Source organism: Simochromis diagramma, unplaced genomic scaffold, assembly GCF_900408965.1.
Source record: "Simochromis diagramma unplaced genomic scaffold, fSimDia1.1 OVJJ01000822.1, whole genome shotgun sequence".
NCBI classification, from domain to species: Eukaryota; Metazoa; Chordata; class Actinopteri; order Cichliformes; family Cichlidae; genus Simochromis; species Simochromis diagramma.
In genome coordinates this window covers 7,974,191-7,991,480 of record NW_024387520.1, presented here as the reverse complement: position 1 = coordinate 7,991,480, position 17,290 = coordinate 7,974,191, and the positions used below count along the sequence as shown (strand labels likewise).

Genomic DNA, 17,290 nt, shown 5'->3' with positions numbered 1-17,290 from the left:
GCAGCCCATTTGCATACATATTAAAGTGACGCCTCAGAAAAAAGGAAGAGAGAGAAAGAGGGGGGATGAGGGTAGGAGGAGAGGGGAGGGCGAGAGCGGGTATATGCAAACAAGGCTTTCATCTAATATGCAAGAACCGGCATTGCTCTGGCATAAATCTGCATCTGAGCTCAGGCAATGCGAGCAGACCCCATTTGACAGTAAATGGGCTAGGGATGGCTGTCAGATTCACAGGGGAGCTGTGTGCTACCGTACAAAGAACAGGGACCATTGATCAGTATGGCATATCGCATATAGCAAGAACTACAAGGTTACAATTTTGCACGCTAAGTTAAACTTATAAATGGGATTTGGGGGGGTTTAAAAATAGTTCAACATTCACTAAACTAAATAAAATGTATTAATTAGTGAAATTTAGACTTGCTTGTAATCACATTTACTTTTTGATATTTAATCAGAATATGGCTAGGATAATTTTTTTATGCTAAGCTAACCATGCCATTTTAGAGATTGTGCAGAGCTTCAGCAAAAACTTAGCAAGAAAACAACATCATTGTCACTGTGTGTCATTACCCTCAGCCCCTTTTGATTCTACAAAACATGGAACATTGCATTTTAGAACCGCTGAAGTGAACATCCATTTGTTGGTGCTAGACTGAATAAAACGGAGGGACACTGTGATTGGTTGACGCATTGTGCTCTGTTGTGGTTGATTATTAAGTTTTTAACTCTGACTGACTAAACAGCCAAACACATCTAAAGGCAGACAAAGGCAGACTTTGCAAGGGGGTACATTTTCACTGCTCAAGAAGCAGGTTTATCGAAGTCCAGCTCTCCTAAATGTCGAGGAGCTGGACAGGTTTTATGACTCTCATTGCCATACGAGCTGTTTTTTATATATATATATATATATATTATATATATATATATATATATATATATATATATATATATATATATATATATATATATATATATATATATATATATATACTTAAAAAGGGAAAAAAAAGATGTTACTACATTGAATTTGGATAGATTTAGACATGGAAAAATATGACAAGATTTTGAGAAAGTTTGCAATTGATTACTTTGTTGTTTGTGTATCATTCAACCTTTTTACTTTTTTCTTATTTCAGTTTTTTAAATGTCATAATTTTTTTAAATTTAGAGCTTTGGGTTGCAAATGCGGTGGAGGAAGCACACTTGGATTCATGGATTCTCTTCACACGCATGCAATTTATTTACAAAAAAAGAAATACTGATAGCCAGGCAGCACAGGTTGGTGGTACGACAAACCAAAAAGGAACTTGAACAAACAAACTTAAAACCGTTTAAAAAAAAGAAATCAACTAAACTCATAAAGCTTAAGCCTCTCCCCAAAACAAATCATGCAAGCATTAATCAATTAACTTATACTATACACTCTTACCCAAAACATGACAAAGATATTGCGTTTATCACTTCTGAGACTTCTATACAAAAATCACAAATACAGAACTTTACTGACAGTAATTAAAAGACTGTTTAAACAAAAGACTGTCAAACTCTCCTGTGTTTCTAACTACTTGGTAAGATCCTAATTCCCCCCTATAGTATAAAGAGACTATTTCCTGTACGGCAGTCTGGACCTCAAAGATGGTAGCAACATAAAACAGAGCAACCTTCAAGCATTCTGGTAATACTGATAAGCCAACTTTGCAATAAATGATTCTGAATACATGGGCCCATTGTGTAATTATTTTATGGTATGAAATTATAACTTGGGAAATGCTTAGGATTACCAGACATATGCATTTTATTTCACTCACTTAGGACTTCAAACAAACCTGAAGAAGGAATGGTCTACAGCCGCATTAGCATCACATTCACAACTAAAACAACAACTCTATTTTGCCAACAAGATGTAATAAAACAATGGAAATTGCCATTCTAGCATGTTGTGGGCTATATGTAGCCTTAGTCCTCTAGAGGCATACCGGGTTACCCTGTGACGGGGCTGTTGGTTGGACATTTTAAATGTATTGGTGGTTTCAGTTTGAGCTTTGTGGTTCCAAAAATCGTTTGTACTTTGAATCATCATACACCATATTAGTACCTCACAGAAGCGTGTCCCACTGACGTATTCATAACTTGGAATTTTTAAAAAAATTCCATTGGGGAATTTTTGAGAGCACAATATGCAGGTTCAAAGTCAGAATTCAAACAGGTGACAGTAATCGTAATCATTCATAATATTAAAATTACTTTACAATGTTCTGCTGGGAAACTTTGGTTCCTGGTATTGACTTTAACATTGTTACAGAACAAGCACACTCTGACAGCATTAGTTTCTGGTAGCATTGGGCAACATGCCCTGCAATACTGTAAAACCTGCTCAGGAATGGCTCAAGGATCATGAAAAAGACCTGAAGACATTGTCTCGGTTTCCAAACCCAACAGATCCCATGAGCCATTCACAGAAAGACAGAGTGTAGTTCCCCCATATTAGCTTCTCTTCATTGGCTCCCTGTTAAATCCAGAATCAAATTTAAAGTCCTCCTCCTCATCTAGACAGTCTTTATTAATAAACCAAAAGCCCACTTCACTCTCAGACTACAGGCTTACTTGTGGTTCCTAGTGTATTTAAAAGCAGAATGGGACACAGAGCCTTCAGTTTTCAGGCCCCTCTTCTGTGGAACCAGCTCCCAGTTTGGATTCAGGAGACAGACTGTGCTTTTAGGATTAGACTTAAAGCTTTCCTTTTTGATAACGGATATAGTTAGGCTGTACCAGATGACCCTGAACCTTCCTTGAGTTATTCTGCAATCGCTCTGCTGCTGGAGGGTTCCCATGATCCACTGAGCATTTCTTCTTCACTCCCCTGTTTTCACTCGCTGTGTTTATGACCCACTTTGAATTTAATCAATAGTTATTATTAATCCTTGTCTCTCTTCCACTGTAATTTTTCTCCAATATTTCTACTCTGTCACCCCAAAACAGCAGATGACTGCCCCGTCCTGAGCCTGGTTTTGTTGGAGGTTTCTTCATCTTAAAAGGGAGTTTTTCCTTCCCACTGTCACCAAGTGCTTGCTCAAAAGGGGTTGTCTGATAGTTGCTGAGTTGTCTGAGTTTACTCTTTGTTATTGTAGGGTTTTTACCTTACAATTTAAAGTGCCATGAGGTGACTGTTGTAGAAATTTGGCACTATATAAATAATACTGAATTATAGATAAAATTAAATTCACAGCCCACAGTATCCAAAATGATCCACTGTGGATTTATGCTCAAACATAACACAGTCGTTTATGTGTCACGGGAACCTTACGCAATAATATGCAGGTGGTATTAATCAGTCAATTAATTAAAAATCAGGTGGAGAAAGAGCTATCACACTTCCTAGACAAAAATGTAGCATCATCTTTGTTAGCATTAGAGCAGGATTACAGCTGTGATCCCATTAACTTACACTGAAATATACAGTATGTATTGTTTTGGAGCAGGCAGATCATGCTTCTACAGCACTCTTGCACAAGCAGAAGTAGAGCACATGATGGCAGTGCTAAAGCAAAAGAAAAAAAAAAAACTGATGAAACTTTACTTACTGTCTCCAGAAACTGGAGTGCTGCCATGAGCGCTGGGTTTCCCCTAACTCTGCGAGTATTTCATGTTGGACACCCTTGAACTCCCTTTCCTGTTTTCCTGCCTGAGCATGTCGCATTGAAGCACGCCATTCTGTCTGTACAGGTGATCTTACGCACAGGAAATGGAAACTCTGATTGTGTATGTGTGTGTGCTGCTTGAGGTGGGTGGGTGCGTGGGGGTGGGGGGTGAAACAGGATATGTTGGGAATAACACAAAGCACAAAAAGTGTCACATGATCTGAAGCGAAGGGTTGATTTATTTGGCTTCAGAAAGAATCTGTTGCATGTGGTTTGGAGGAGAGAATGTTTTCCTTCTTTGCTCTCAGTGTGCTCAGACACAACACATGGAAACATTTTCTGAGAGGCCATGGGTCTGTGAAAAAAAAAGAGCTCCAGACATTTTATTTCTTCTCCCTCTTTTCATAGCTTTTTTAGAACTTTTTTTTCTCCCTCAAACTGATTGAATTACATACATCTGTTTGCCACATGTAGAAAGAAACTCCCTAATGAATATTTGTATTGCATTTGATAATCACGATGTGCAATTAGTTATTGATTTTTTTATTTTTTTGCAATATTTGTCACTCTTACATGTTTTAATATTAGACAAAGATAACCCAAAGAAATACAAATGCAGTTGTTAAATGATCGATTAAGGATTAAGTTATCTAAAACCATCTGAGCCTAAGTGAAAAAGTAGCTACTCCCCTTAAATCATAAATTAACTGCAATTAACCACTTTTTCTTTAAAGCTAGCCACACCGACGCCTGATTACTGCCAGACCTGCTGAATCAAGAAATCACTGAAATAAAATCAGTCTGACAAAGTGAAGCAGGCTAAAAGATCTCAAAAAGCAATCATCATACCATGATCTAAAAAAAACCCCGAGAAACAAAGTCAGTGACATCTATCAGTCTGGAAATGGTTGTGAAGCCATTTCTAAGGCTTTTGGACTCTAGTCAACTGTGGAGAGACCCATTATACACAAATGGAGAAAACTTGGAACAGTGGTTCCCAAGAGTTGCAGGGCTACCAAAAGAACTCAAAGAGTGCATCGACTCATCCAGGAGGTCACAACAGGACACAGAACAACATCTAAAGAATTACAAACCTCACTTCTCCTGGTTAAGGTCAGAGTTGAATAATAAGAAAGAAAACTGAGCAAAAATGGCATCAATGGGAGAGCTCCTATGTGAAAGCACTGCTGACCAAAACCCCCACAAAGGCTCGTCTTACATTTGCCAAAAAACATCTTGATGATCCCCGAGACTTTGGGGAAAATATTCTCTGGACTGATGAAACACAAGTTGAACTTTTTGGAGGGTTTGAATCCTGTTACATCTGGAGAAAAACTACCACAGCATGTCAGTGGTAGTGTGATGGACTGAAGCTGCTTTGCTGCTCCAGGATCTCGATGCCTTGCCATTATTGATGGAACCATGAATTCTGCTCTTTACTAGAGAATGTCCAGCCTTCAGTTCATGCCCTGAAGCTTAAGCACACTTGGGGTTATGCAGCAGGACAATGATCTCACCAGCAAGTCCACCTCTGAATGGCTCAAAACGACTTAAATCTAATTAAGATGCTTTAACCTTAAACATTACCTTAGGCATAACCTTAAACATTGTTGTTGTTGCTTGAAAACCCTCTAATGTGTCTGAATTGAAACAATTCTGCGAAGGAAATTTGCTAAAATTCCTCCACAGCAATGTGAAAGACTCATTGCCAAGCTTGGTTGCAATTCTTGCTGTCAGTGGTTGCAGAACCAGTTATTAGATTTAGGGGGCAATTCCTTTTTCAGATAAGGCCAGGTAGGTTTGGATAACTTTTATTCTTCAATGAATGACATCACCATTTAAAAACTAGATTTTATATCTAAACCGGCTTTCTTTGTCTAATATTTAGATATGTTTTGTGGTCTGAAACATAACAAAAAAATAAATTAGGAAGGGCGCAAATACTTTTTCACAGTAGTGCATTAATAGTTTTAGTAAAAATCCACTGTAAGCCTTGTGTACCAAGTGATGGGATTCTCGTTGGTTTCACGAAAGTGTGGCAAAGGATTTATATCAATGAACATCCTATTTACAGCCTCTATTTCAGTCTGTAATAAATATACTTCCACTCATATGAGACAGTTGCATGTCTGCTCTATTGTCTGCCATAAATATGCTGGAAGGCTTGGTTAAATATTGATAACACCAATTTTCTGCCTCCCCCCCCTTACCCCACACACCTTCTCTCCATCACCACCCCACACAAGCAAGTGCACACACACACAAAACCCCTCCTCGTTTCCCTCCCTCTATCTCGCGGTTATTTCACCCTCACAGTAACCTTGCTTATGCATATTGCATATGTAAATAAAGCACCCCGCCTCTGAAGTAATTGTGTGCATCTTCTACAGAGCTGCACATCTCAGCTTAGAGTTTAAGAAGAAGCACTGAGGACAGAGTGAATTCTCTTTGTTTACTAGTGATTCTTTTCTGTTTGAGCCCAACTCAACAACTAACTGTTTATCGATAAGCAAAGCACTTTAAGCTCACTCCTATATCTGTCTAATTTTAAGATTAGGTATGTGTGGGGCGTGGAGTCCACAGTTTGTGAAATTTAAAATAATCTTTTAAGAGAATAGAGAATTAAGCCATGACAATTTCACCAAGAACTTCCATCTTCTGTGTGTTTGCAGTGCTTCACTTGTTCCATATTATAGCCTTATTCAAAAATGGACTAAATTTATTTTTCGCCTCAAAATTCTACACACAATATCCCCTTAATGACAAAGTGGAAAAAGTTTGCAAATTTAATAACGATAAAAAATATGACGTGTACATGACAATTCATAGATGTTTGCTAATTACTTTGAAGCAGCTTTGGGGACAATTACAGTCTCGAGTCTTTTTGAGTATAATGCTACAAGCTTGCAACACCTATTTTGGGTCAGTTTCTTCGTCGGTGCGCAGCCATTTTCAGATCTCGCCAGAGATGTTCAGTTGGGTTCAAGTCTGGGCTCTGGCTGGGCCACTCAAGGACATAAACATAGTGGTCCCAAAGCCACTCCTTGGATGTCTTGGCTGTGTCCTCAGGCTCATTGTCCTGCTGGTAGATGAAGCTTCTTCCCAGTCCGAGGTCCGGAGCGCTCTAGAGCAGGTTATCATTGAGGATGTCTCTGTACATTGCTGCGTTCATCTTTCCCTCAACCCTGACTTGACTCCCAGTTCCTAAAGCATAGCATGATGCTACCACCACCATTTCTGTAGGGATGGCATTGGCCAGGAGATGTGTGGTGCCTGGTGGACTCCAATCAAACACCTGACAATTTATCATTTAAAACAGGAAACAGCTCAATTTTAAGTTTCATGGAAAAGGCAGTAAATACTTGTGTACATGTTATATTTCTGTTTTTCACTTTTAATAAATTTGCAAGAATATCAAGCAATTTCTTTTCACTTTCCTGATTATAGCGTATTGTTTTTGGTAGAATCTTGAAGTGAAAAATTAAATGAATCCATATAACCCTAACATCAGAAGGGCCCGTCAACAAAATGTTTGAGTGAGGTTTACTACTTCATTCAGGAACATACTGAATATTATTTAAGATTTATCACTTAAAGTGTGCACTATAATAAAGCATTATTAGTTATTTTTTTAAGTATTAACTGGAAACACACAAAAATGCTTGTCTAATGGAAAGCTGGAAGTAATGCTTACAGCACTTTTTAAACTTTGGTTTTACTTACTTTTAAAGGTTTGTTTATGTTTACTGTGATAGTTTTCGAAGCGGTAATTCGTAGTGTGTCTGTGTTACCTGACACTGTATAGCCAGTGTTTCTAGTACTTTGTCAACATTAAGGGGAAATCTGGAATAAAAATATCAGATTGTTAATGTTACAGTACAAAAAAAATCAATGTTCAAAGTATCTGTACGGATTTTACATATTTATTCAATAACTTTAGGCTGCTAAAGCATCAGTGTAATTTAAATCCCAATTACGAATTATTTTGTAAAAACAACATGAACTCATATCTATCTTTTGGTCTTAGTGGTAGTCAAACTCTAACTGTATGAAGTAACAACAAACTGCTGATAAATAAAAGAGACTCACAATTTCACTAGAAATTGTTTGAAAATGTCCAGGAATATTTACTTTGATTAAAAATTTCCAAACATAAATGTGTGCCTTCTCTTTCACACTTTTGAATGAAATTCGGTAGCTCAGTTTTCAACTATTTAACCTACTGCATAGCAATGACATTTTATCATCTATGGGATCTGATTTATAAATTATGTAGTTATATTCTGCAGTTAGTTCCAATATCACTATGCCTATATTGTACATATAACATATAACATATACATATAAAAATGTTGGACAAAGACACAGAAGACAGAAGTTTTACAGTTTTGCCTTTGGACCCTGCCACGATGGATTTTAATTCACACAATTAAATGTGATTGAAGTGCAGCGTTTCAGCTTTAATTCAAAGGGTTTTACAAAAACTTAGCATTAACTGCTTAGCAATTACGCCTATTTTTAAAAACAGTCCCTTATTTAAGGCTCAAAGGTAATTGCAAAAACAAACAGAAGTTTAAATATAAGCACTGAGTGTTCTAGATTTGGTTAACTGGTGAAAAGTTGTCTTTCTAAAGTGTGGACATAAGTCTGTCATCATGCACTTTCCATGTCTTCTGTGGTCTTTCCGGACTTTTGGTGTTGCTGAGCTTTCCAGTGCATTCCTTCTTTTTTAAGAATGTACTAGATTGGTTATTTGAACACTTCTTAAGTTTTACCTACACTGCAAAGCTATGAAATACAAACTCTGAATTATCTTCAAATATTATATTTGCTTTATTTGTCATGAAATAACAAGGGACCATGAAACTGTCAGTCAATTATCCAGTTTCTTTTCAGCCTCTCAGACTGAGGGATTGTCTACACTGATAGCTGCAATTTCTAATCAGTTTATGCCAAATTTTTGTTTAACCCCTTAAATTAATTGAACGTCTGTACTTTAGTCACATATTGATTGTTTGATTTAAATTCCAATGTGGGGAAACCTCATGGAGCTAACTGTATGTTGTAAATTTGGTAAATTGACCCATTTATTTCTTTTCTGCATCTAAGGGCTTTCTATCTTGCATTCACACTCCAATGCATACATCGGAAGCATCTTGGGGTTCTGCATCCTGCCCAAGGATACTTTGGCATGCTGACTGGACCAGCCAAGAATCAAACCACCAGCCTTCTTATGACTAGATGACCTGCTCTACCTCCTGAGCCACAGTCACCATATATTCCCTAAAGCTATACTTTATTATACTTTGTGGCTGCCTGATTATGGCAAATATAACAATAATATTTATTATGGTCAGAACTGAAAGAACAATAATTGAACCCAATTGCTCAGTGAACTTTTATCAGTGGCATTCCTTGAATTTAATTCAAGAAATTTCTCTACTTGCAGTAATTCAACTTAACAGAATAAATAACAAAGATATGTGAACTGGGTACATTTGGGTTACTATGCTGTGCTATAGTAGCTTGAGCTAATACAATTCTTTAAAAGCCAACTTAGTGTGACTAGATACACCGTGGATTTAGAGTGGCTTTGCTCTCAGTAAATTATGAATGTACAGTCTGACACTAACAGTTATATTATTAGGATTGCCTCTAACAGCAGATCTAGTGTGAATGAACTCTGATGTGTCTAAAAGCTCTTTGTAGAGAAATTATCTGACATCTGTGCCCCACATCTGTTTGTATGTACACATAGACACAGATGGCTTACATCAACACCTGGATGTGACTTTGATTTCCTGCCAAATAGGTGGATCGGGATGACAGTCACTATTATGGGTATCATGCTCTGTTAATACTGTAAAGTGCAAATTGGCACGTGTGCAGGCTCAGGAATGTAGTTTAACAGAAGAGTATTATGTTGTATTTTACAATACCGAGTTTGATTCACGTGTCTTTTTTCATAAACAATTATCCCCATTTTGCACATAGAAATATTATTAATGGTTATACATGTTACGTTTGCCACCTCTCTGCATGGATTTGGGGTTACAAAAAATTGTTTATAACACTGGTGACAGTGTCAAAGTATAAAGAGTCCCTAACCCCAGATTTCTGTTCCACTTTAAAGAAAATAAATAAAAATGAAATGGCAGTACCTTACATAAATTATTATATATTTGGTTTCATATTAGCCACTGATTTGGTAATGATCAGACACTTTATGTGTATTTGTATTCTACTTCATTTGTATTTTAATCATGTTGCATTGCTTCTTCTTTTTTAAACCTTTTTATGGTCTTTGCAAGCGGAAGCAAGAAAGCCCATGACATGAGCTTTTTGGGTCTTTAACTCTCCTGTTATATCCTCCTGAAAACCAAGGAAAAAGTATGTGGCAGCAGCATAAGGTTTTCACATGTTTTATTGTAAACACAAGCATAAACAATGGTGAGACGGGAGTATGTGGTGAACCATGCCTTCTGTCCGGGTTCATACCTGGAAGCAGGCATCTGGCAGTGGTCAGCATTGTGATGCTGCCAATCCAAGGGATGGCTAATGGTTGAAGAAGGCCAGAGGGTCGTTGATCCAATTAATGATGGTGGATCGGGCAGACTGGGAACATAGTGTCTATTGGGAGGGCTGGAAACCAGGTCTGGTTCATCCAGAAGAGCCTGGTGAATTGTCTCCTCGATTCCCCGGGTGAGGGAGCCCAGTCTACATGGTGATGGGAGGATGTTCTCAGGTTCTGACTGGTCGGTGTTGGAAGAGAATTGGAAGAGAATCTGGCTGTTGTTGGAAGAGAATCAGTGGATTTTATATTTCTGGAACCTGGATGATAAGAAATGAAGAAATTGAAGCGGCCAGAAAACAAAGACCAATGAGCCTGGTGAGCATTGAGCCTCTTGGTGGCTTTAGGGTAAGTTGTGGTTGGTCCAAATAATAAACGGTTGTTCGGTTCCTCCTAGCCAACGTGACAATTCCTCTAAGGCTAACTTGACAGCGAGTAACTCATAATCCCACACATCATAATTTTGTTCTGGGGGTGTTAGTCAGTGAGAGAAAAAAGCACAAGGCTGCAGCTTACCTTGAGGTCCAGACTGCTGAGCGAGCACAGCCCCAGGAACTGAATCACAGACATCCACTTTCACAATAAACTGCTTCACAATATCTGGGTGGACAAGGACGGGTACAGAAGAGCTGAAGAATTGTTTCGGTTTGACAAAGCTGCCTCAGCTTCTGGGGACCAAACAGAGTTGAGATGAGTAAGAGCTGTGGCTACCAGACTGTAGTTCCTGATAAAATGGCGGTAGAAGTCAGCAAATCCAAGAAAACGCTGAAGATGGTTTAGAGACGTGGGAGTGGGACTTTTTTTTTTCCGCCCGTACCTTCAGGGGGTCTGTCCTCCTGCCAAAATATAACCCAGAAAAGAGATCAAGGAAGAGTGAAACTCACATTTCTCTGCCACGACGTACAGGCAGTTCTCCAGGAGACGTTGTAGGACACTATGAACATGGATCTGATATTCCTCAAGGGACATGGAAGAAATAAAAAACGTCATTTAAATATACAAAGACAAAAATGTTCAAAAAAATACCTCAACACATCATTTACAAATGCATCGCCAAGTACTCAAAATGTCCCAATGGCATATTAAATGCAGTCTTTCATGTATCCTCTTCCCTCATATGAACGAGGTGATAAGTGTTTCAGAGGTCTAGTTTGGCGAAAATAGTGGCCCTGTGGATGTGTTCAAAAGCGGAGTTGATGAGTGGTAATGGACACTTGTTTTTAACTGTAATGTTGTTTATTCCCTATAATAAATGCAGGCGTCTTACTTTTCTTGGCAATGAAGAAGAAGTCAGCACCTACCGGGGAGGAGGAAGGATGGATGATGCCGGCAGCCAATGACGCACAAATATATTTTTCCATTGCCTCGCTGAGACAGGTTGTTGAGGCAGCTAGAGGGTAACAGAGCCCCGGGGAGAAGGTCAGTGGCACAATCGTAGGGCCTGAGAGAGGGAAGTGACAAGGCTTTGTCTTTATTAAAAACTTCTTGGAGGTTGTGGTACTCTTTAGGGTTGGAGGACAGATAATGGGGGGTGGAATGATTGGTGAGGGAGGTTTGTGTGAACCGGAAGGTAGTGGCGATTTTAGGCAGTTGGCAAGACAGAAAAGCTTGCGATCTTATCACCAGACCAGTCTATATGGGGCTTGTGTTTCTTTAGCCATGGATAACCAAGGATCAGAGGGGTCTCTGGGGAATCAAACATGTAGAATGAAAGAGTCTTCAAATGATTACCGGATTAGATTAAGTGGACTGGTTCTGTCTCATGAGTGATCAGAGCAAAAACTTGTTTATTGAGAGCAGTGGCAGGAATGGGAGGTTGCAGCGGAATGAATGGGACAGCTAGTTGTTTGGCTACTTCTATGTGCTTAAGTTTACTTGGCACTGAAATCTATAAGACTGTGAAGGGAATGAGTGACCTGATTAAAACAAAGCAAGACTGGTAGTGTTAGATGGGGCTTAGACTTAGTGAAGGAGCCACCCATCCATATCACTGAAATTACTTGCAGGTGGGATCTAGTATCACAACAGAATCGCAAAAAAAAGCTCAAGTGGCAGAGATGTGGCAGGAGGAAAAAATGGAGCAGACCCTTTGGAAGCGGAAGCAAAAGTAACGTATTACACATTACTTAAAAAAAAATTAAATTAAAGTAGTTAGACTGCTTGTTACAAGACTTTCTCATTACTCCGTGAAAGGTCACATAAATGTCTCATAATGACATAGTCAGTTTACAGCTTAAACCCGAGGCTCCAGTCCCACACACCAACACAAACCCCTACCCTAACGAGGACAGACATAACATCTTTCTTTTAGGCTTATGTTTCATCAAAAAGGTAACAACAGAAAGAAAAGGTAAAAAACAGCCCAAAGAGAGTGGTCCTATTTTAGAAACATGAACTGATAAAAACAGAGACTTCAGAGACTGGACTGCTCATCACTGCTTTTGTTACCTGTTGAAGATCAGGCTCTGGCTGCTGGGCTGGGGTCAGCATGCACTCAGCATTAATATCAATCTGGCTTCTTGGCTATCTTTGTGTTTGCATGCTGTCTGTGCAGATGCATGCAAAGAGCTGAAGTTTTGTAAGCACTATAATGTGATTGTTTATGTCCTTAATGCAGTTTCCACTTTACCATCATGGTTTCATCCTTTTGAGCAAAAAAACATAAAATTAATGTCCATAGCTCCACTGATCACAACCTGTATTGCTGTACCACTCCACCATGACCCTCCTCCTGCACAGAAACTGAAACCAAATCAAAAAAATGATTTGTTTCTTTCTTTTCTTTCTTTCCGCCATGTGCACAGATAAGTGAAGAACCTTGTAACACAAGTAACAACATATTTATATAATTCTTGAATTTGGTACAGTGACTTGTTACATTACGTTCTTCATACTGTTACATAGAATATAGTCATGTTCCCATACCCAACCTTTTCATCATCATCAAGTAACATAGAATATAAAACATAGATCCTAGACTGTTAAGGTGCCTTGGTTTAATCAGAGCACAGATAATAGGTTTATTATATTAATGTGAAATAAGAATAATCCGGTAAACTACAGCTTACTTTATAATGGGCAGCATATTCTAGTGTATTGAAAGACAGAGTAAAAGTGGCTTTAGGGAAAACTGGGAGATCGGATACCTGTAACTGTAACTGTGAGTCTCTAACAAAGAAAGTACTTTAAAAAAAAATAAATCACCGAGCACATTTGTAATTAATATACCAACACAAAAAGCAGCCAAACTAAATGTGCAGAGGGGCTTTATTTGTTACAATCACAGGAAAAATGAGACAAGTAAACTCAATACAGTAACATAGCTAAATGGCAATATGAGTGAAATGCTAGTGGGGAAAATGTCAGAATAAAATAAATAAATAAATAGATAAGCTGTAGAGGTGATTTTTATAGAGCATAAATAGAGAGAAACCATACTCTACACCGATTTTCAACTTTAATTCAAAGGGTTTAACAAACATTTTACATTAACTGTTTAAGAATAACAACCATCTAACCTCATCAAGAATAGTCTTGAGAAGGTAAGTGTTTCATTCTCAGTGTCTACAATCAAGGCAGACCTTCGTGAATACGAATACAAAGGATTTACAAGAAGATGCAAACCACTGGTTACACTCAAGAACAAGAGGGACAGACTTTACCAGAAGACATTTAAAAAAGACTTGCACAGTTCTGGAAAAAATAAGTTATTTTAAAAATGAACCAAGATTAACTTGTACCAGAATGATGGGGAAAGAAAAATATGGAAGTGGAAAGGTTAGGAAAAACATTATTATGCCATGGACATGGCTGCCAATTGAACCGAGTAACTACTGTTTATTGATTGAAGTAGACTGCTTATAAAAGTAGTATTATGAAGTGTACTGAAGTACTCTGAAGGGTACAGGGCTATACTTACTGCTGGGTACAACTAAATGCTTAAAAACTGATCAGACAACACACACATAATGAGCCAAAGGAAACTGCAAAAGAAACCCAAGAGTTTCTCAAGACAAAGAAATGGGATATACTTCACTGAGCAAGTCAGTCACCCAGTAGAGCATGCTTTTCAGTTGTTAAATATAAAACTGAAGTCAAAAAGAACCACAAACAAGTAGCAACTGATGGCAGCTTCAGTAAAGACCTGGCAGAACATCTCAAAGGAGGAAACACAGCATTTTGGGTGTATCCATGAGTTCTAGGATTCGGGCAGTCATTGATTGCAAATGATTTTCATCCAAGTATTAAAACCAATCTTCTTGGTTTGTCGATTTACTTTTGCACATCTAAAAATGGGGGACTAAATATATGTATATATGAAAATGGTTTTAATTCCTTAACAGTTAATGTAATACTTTTGTTAAACGTCTGGAATCAAAGCTGAAAATCTGCATCTTGATTGTTTAATTTAAAATTCATCATGGTGGTGTACAGAGGTAAAATCAAAAAAATAGCATCTTTATCCAACAATCTTTGGACCTAACTTTGGATTACTATAGTATAATGTAGAATAACGTGGCATAGTACCATGTTTTATAGTGTCATATCATATTATATTGCAATATACCATATAATATAGTGATATTGTTCCCTCCCAAACTTCTTTAGTTCACCTTATTATTTGTTTAAAATGTATTTATTTAGTTGATTTTGTGGAATTAGGGCAGTTTTTTTTAATTAAGTTCTCATAACTGTTTAAAAGACAATTAAATATATAATAGAATCAGTTTTTTATCTTTTAGATTCAATCGTTATAATCTCGGCTTTGATCCTGTTAAGTGTAATTGTGATTTTTGCCATCAAGCAGCCATAAAATGTAGTATAGTATAGTGTTGTACTGTGGTAGCACATTGTAATATAAAATGTAACAATATAGTAGACAAAGAATCCTCAGTATATAAAATGATAAAGTAATAAACTGTTTTGGAAAATAATAAGATACATGATTTGAACAGTCAAGAAACTGAGTAAAGTAGATAATGTTGATATTATAAAATGCAACTTAACCCTGTTTTAATGTTCATCCTCTCTACTTATATTCTACATCCACATCATCTAATATTTTTCTTATTTGTTATTACATGTTAGTACATGTTATATTTATAAATTACATCCCATTACACTATTTCACTCTATTGTACTACCCCGCTACATTCGCCTCTGCTTGTTCTTCCACCTTCCATTGCTTTCTGTTTTAGTGCGGACTCCAAAGTCTCCTATTTGTCTGCACTGAGATTTAAAAAGATCATATTTAGTGAAATCCAGCTTGCCTGCTCCTACGTGCATTTTGAATGAGGCTGGTAGTGATATTTGCGTATAACAGAAGCACCTCCTCCCTCCCATTGGACAATGTGTACGTGAGGGCGTGGCAAGGAAAGATGAGAGTTGCAAATCCATGCCCTTACTGGGAAGACATGGAGCGCTATGGACACAGTCTACACGAACCTGATAGGAATCTCAACTAAAGGCATCACTATTTCTCCAGTTTGGAAACAAACGATTTGAGAGACCGAGAGCAAAGAAAGGGTGGCCCGACTGAGGATGGAGTGTGCATTTGAAGCACAGAATCTGATCTCCATTTCTTTGAGGAAAATCCAAAGCTCCAGGACGCAGAGAGGAGGCATCAAGCTCCACAAGAACTTACTGGTAACGTACGTACTGAGAAACGCCAGGCAGTTCTACATGAGCAAAAACTTGTCGCAGATGCAGAGGACGAATCCGTACGAGGATGTAACCGTAGTCCGAGAAAGGCAAGAATACCTCGAATGGACGGGGAGCTTCACGGAGTTGGCTGATGACTTCTACTGCAACTTTACTGGGGTTGAGTCGGACACTTGGCACTGCGGAGCGCACCAGCCCAACGGTCAGCCTGCAGAGGTGGCGCACCAAGGCGCATCTGCCTGCGCAATGGATTCACCGAGTGACTCTGACCTCATGGTTTCGGACGCCTGTTGGAGCTGTGCGGACAAATCCTCCTGGGAGTTATCTATCCCGAACACGCAAGCCAACCAAAAGACTGTCCTGGACTTGGACACCCATGTGGTGACTACTGTCACGAATGGATACTTCCACACAGACTGTTGCGCGCAGCCCAAACAGCCGCAGGGCGCGCAGTGCTACACAAAAAAGCGAAAGATTGACATAAGTTATCATATCGTTGATCCAGAGTTTTATTTGCCAGACTTTGCGCCAGTGCCGTGTAAAAGAATGAGGAGTGATGATGATTCACATTCAGACTCTGACCAGTTGGACAGCACAAACATCTCCAACCTGATCTCGGTGCTGGGCTCAGGTGGGCTATCTGAGTTTGTGAGTTGGCAGCAAACGGACCTTGAGCAAATATTCGCCACTCAAACAATTTGTTTAAAACACACGCTGTTAACAGGCAGCGGCTGGACCAGAGCAATCGAAGCATTTTGATATGTATGACTGTGTGTTTTTAATTTCTTTGTATCGTTTTATTTTGCTGCTTTTAAATAAATCATGACACGACTGCAGTTCTCTCTTGGACTTTTTATACAAAAACAGTGCTGAAATTATACAGAATGGTCATATGCATTTCCATTACTTTTTGCACACTGACATTTCCTGTGCTAGTGCGAATAATTTCTACACAGCATGACTAAACTGTAACCTTTATTTAAATATTATTTTGTGGTGGTGATTTTTTTAAATTATTTTTTTCTGCGGGAAAACCGGAGTCACTGGTTTGTATTTCCTGGAGAAATAAGTGAATGCTGTTTTCTCCTTGGAAAGATGTTGGACGACTACCACCATGTGGCCAGAGAAGATCTGTGCAGCTTCGTGCAACAGTTCAACGAGAATTCTTATTCTTATTCTTATTATGTAAATATATATTTATATCAGGGCCTGCTTTGATTAATCAATAAAACAAACAGTCTAAAAACACAAATGCATTGACTTGAAATTACTTGGAAAGAGGGCGCAGCGGTCAACTTAGAAATACAGACAGATTTTGTGTTTTTGTTCTTCTTCTTCTTATTATTATTACAGTTATTATTATTAGCAGTAGTAAATGTGCCATCATTTCACTGAACTTGGAGGTTTTAATATGCAA

At 38.3% G+C, this 17,290-nt stretch overlaps 1 protein-coding gene and 1 long non-coding RNA gene across 2 annotated transcripts; one reads left to right on the top strand and one right to left on the bottom strand.

Moving 5' to 3' along the window:
• Positions 1–10,059: 10,059 nt before the first annotated feature.
• On the bottom strand, positions 10,060–11,278 carry LOC120725949. The gene is made up of 3 exons (XR_005694267.1): positions 11,097–11,278; positions 10,729–10,880; positions 10,060–10,472 (listed from the first exon to the last, which is right to left on the bottom strand). It is a non-coding gene; the product is annotated as an uncharacterized LOC120725949 (long non-coding RNA).
• Positions 11,279–15,718: 4,440 nt separating this feature from the next.
• LOC120726046 (immediate early response gene 5-like protein) lies at positions 15,719–16,709 on the top strand. Its single transcript, XM_040019296.1, has one exon. The coding sequence runs from the start codon at positions 15,754–15,756 to the stop codon at positions 16,630–16,632; it is 879 nt and encodes a 292-aa protein (XP_039875230.1). The 5' UTR covers positions 15,719–15,753; the 3' UTR covers positions 16,633–16,709.
• Positions 16,710–17,290: the final 581 nt, after the last annotated feature.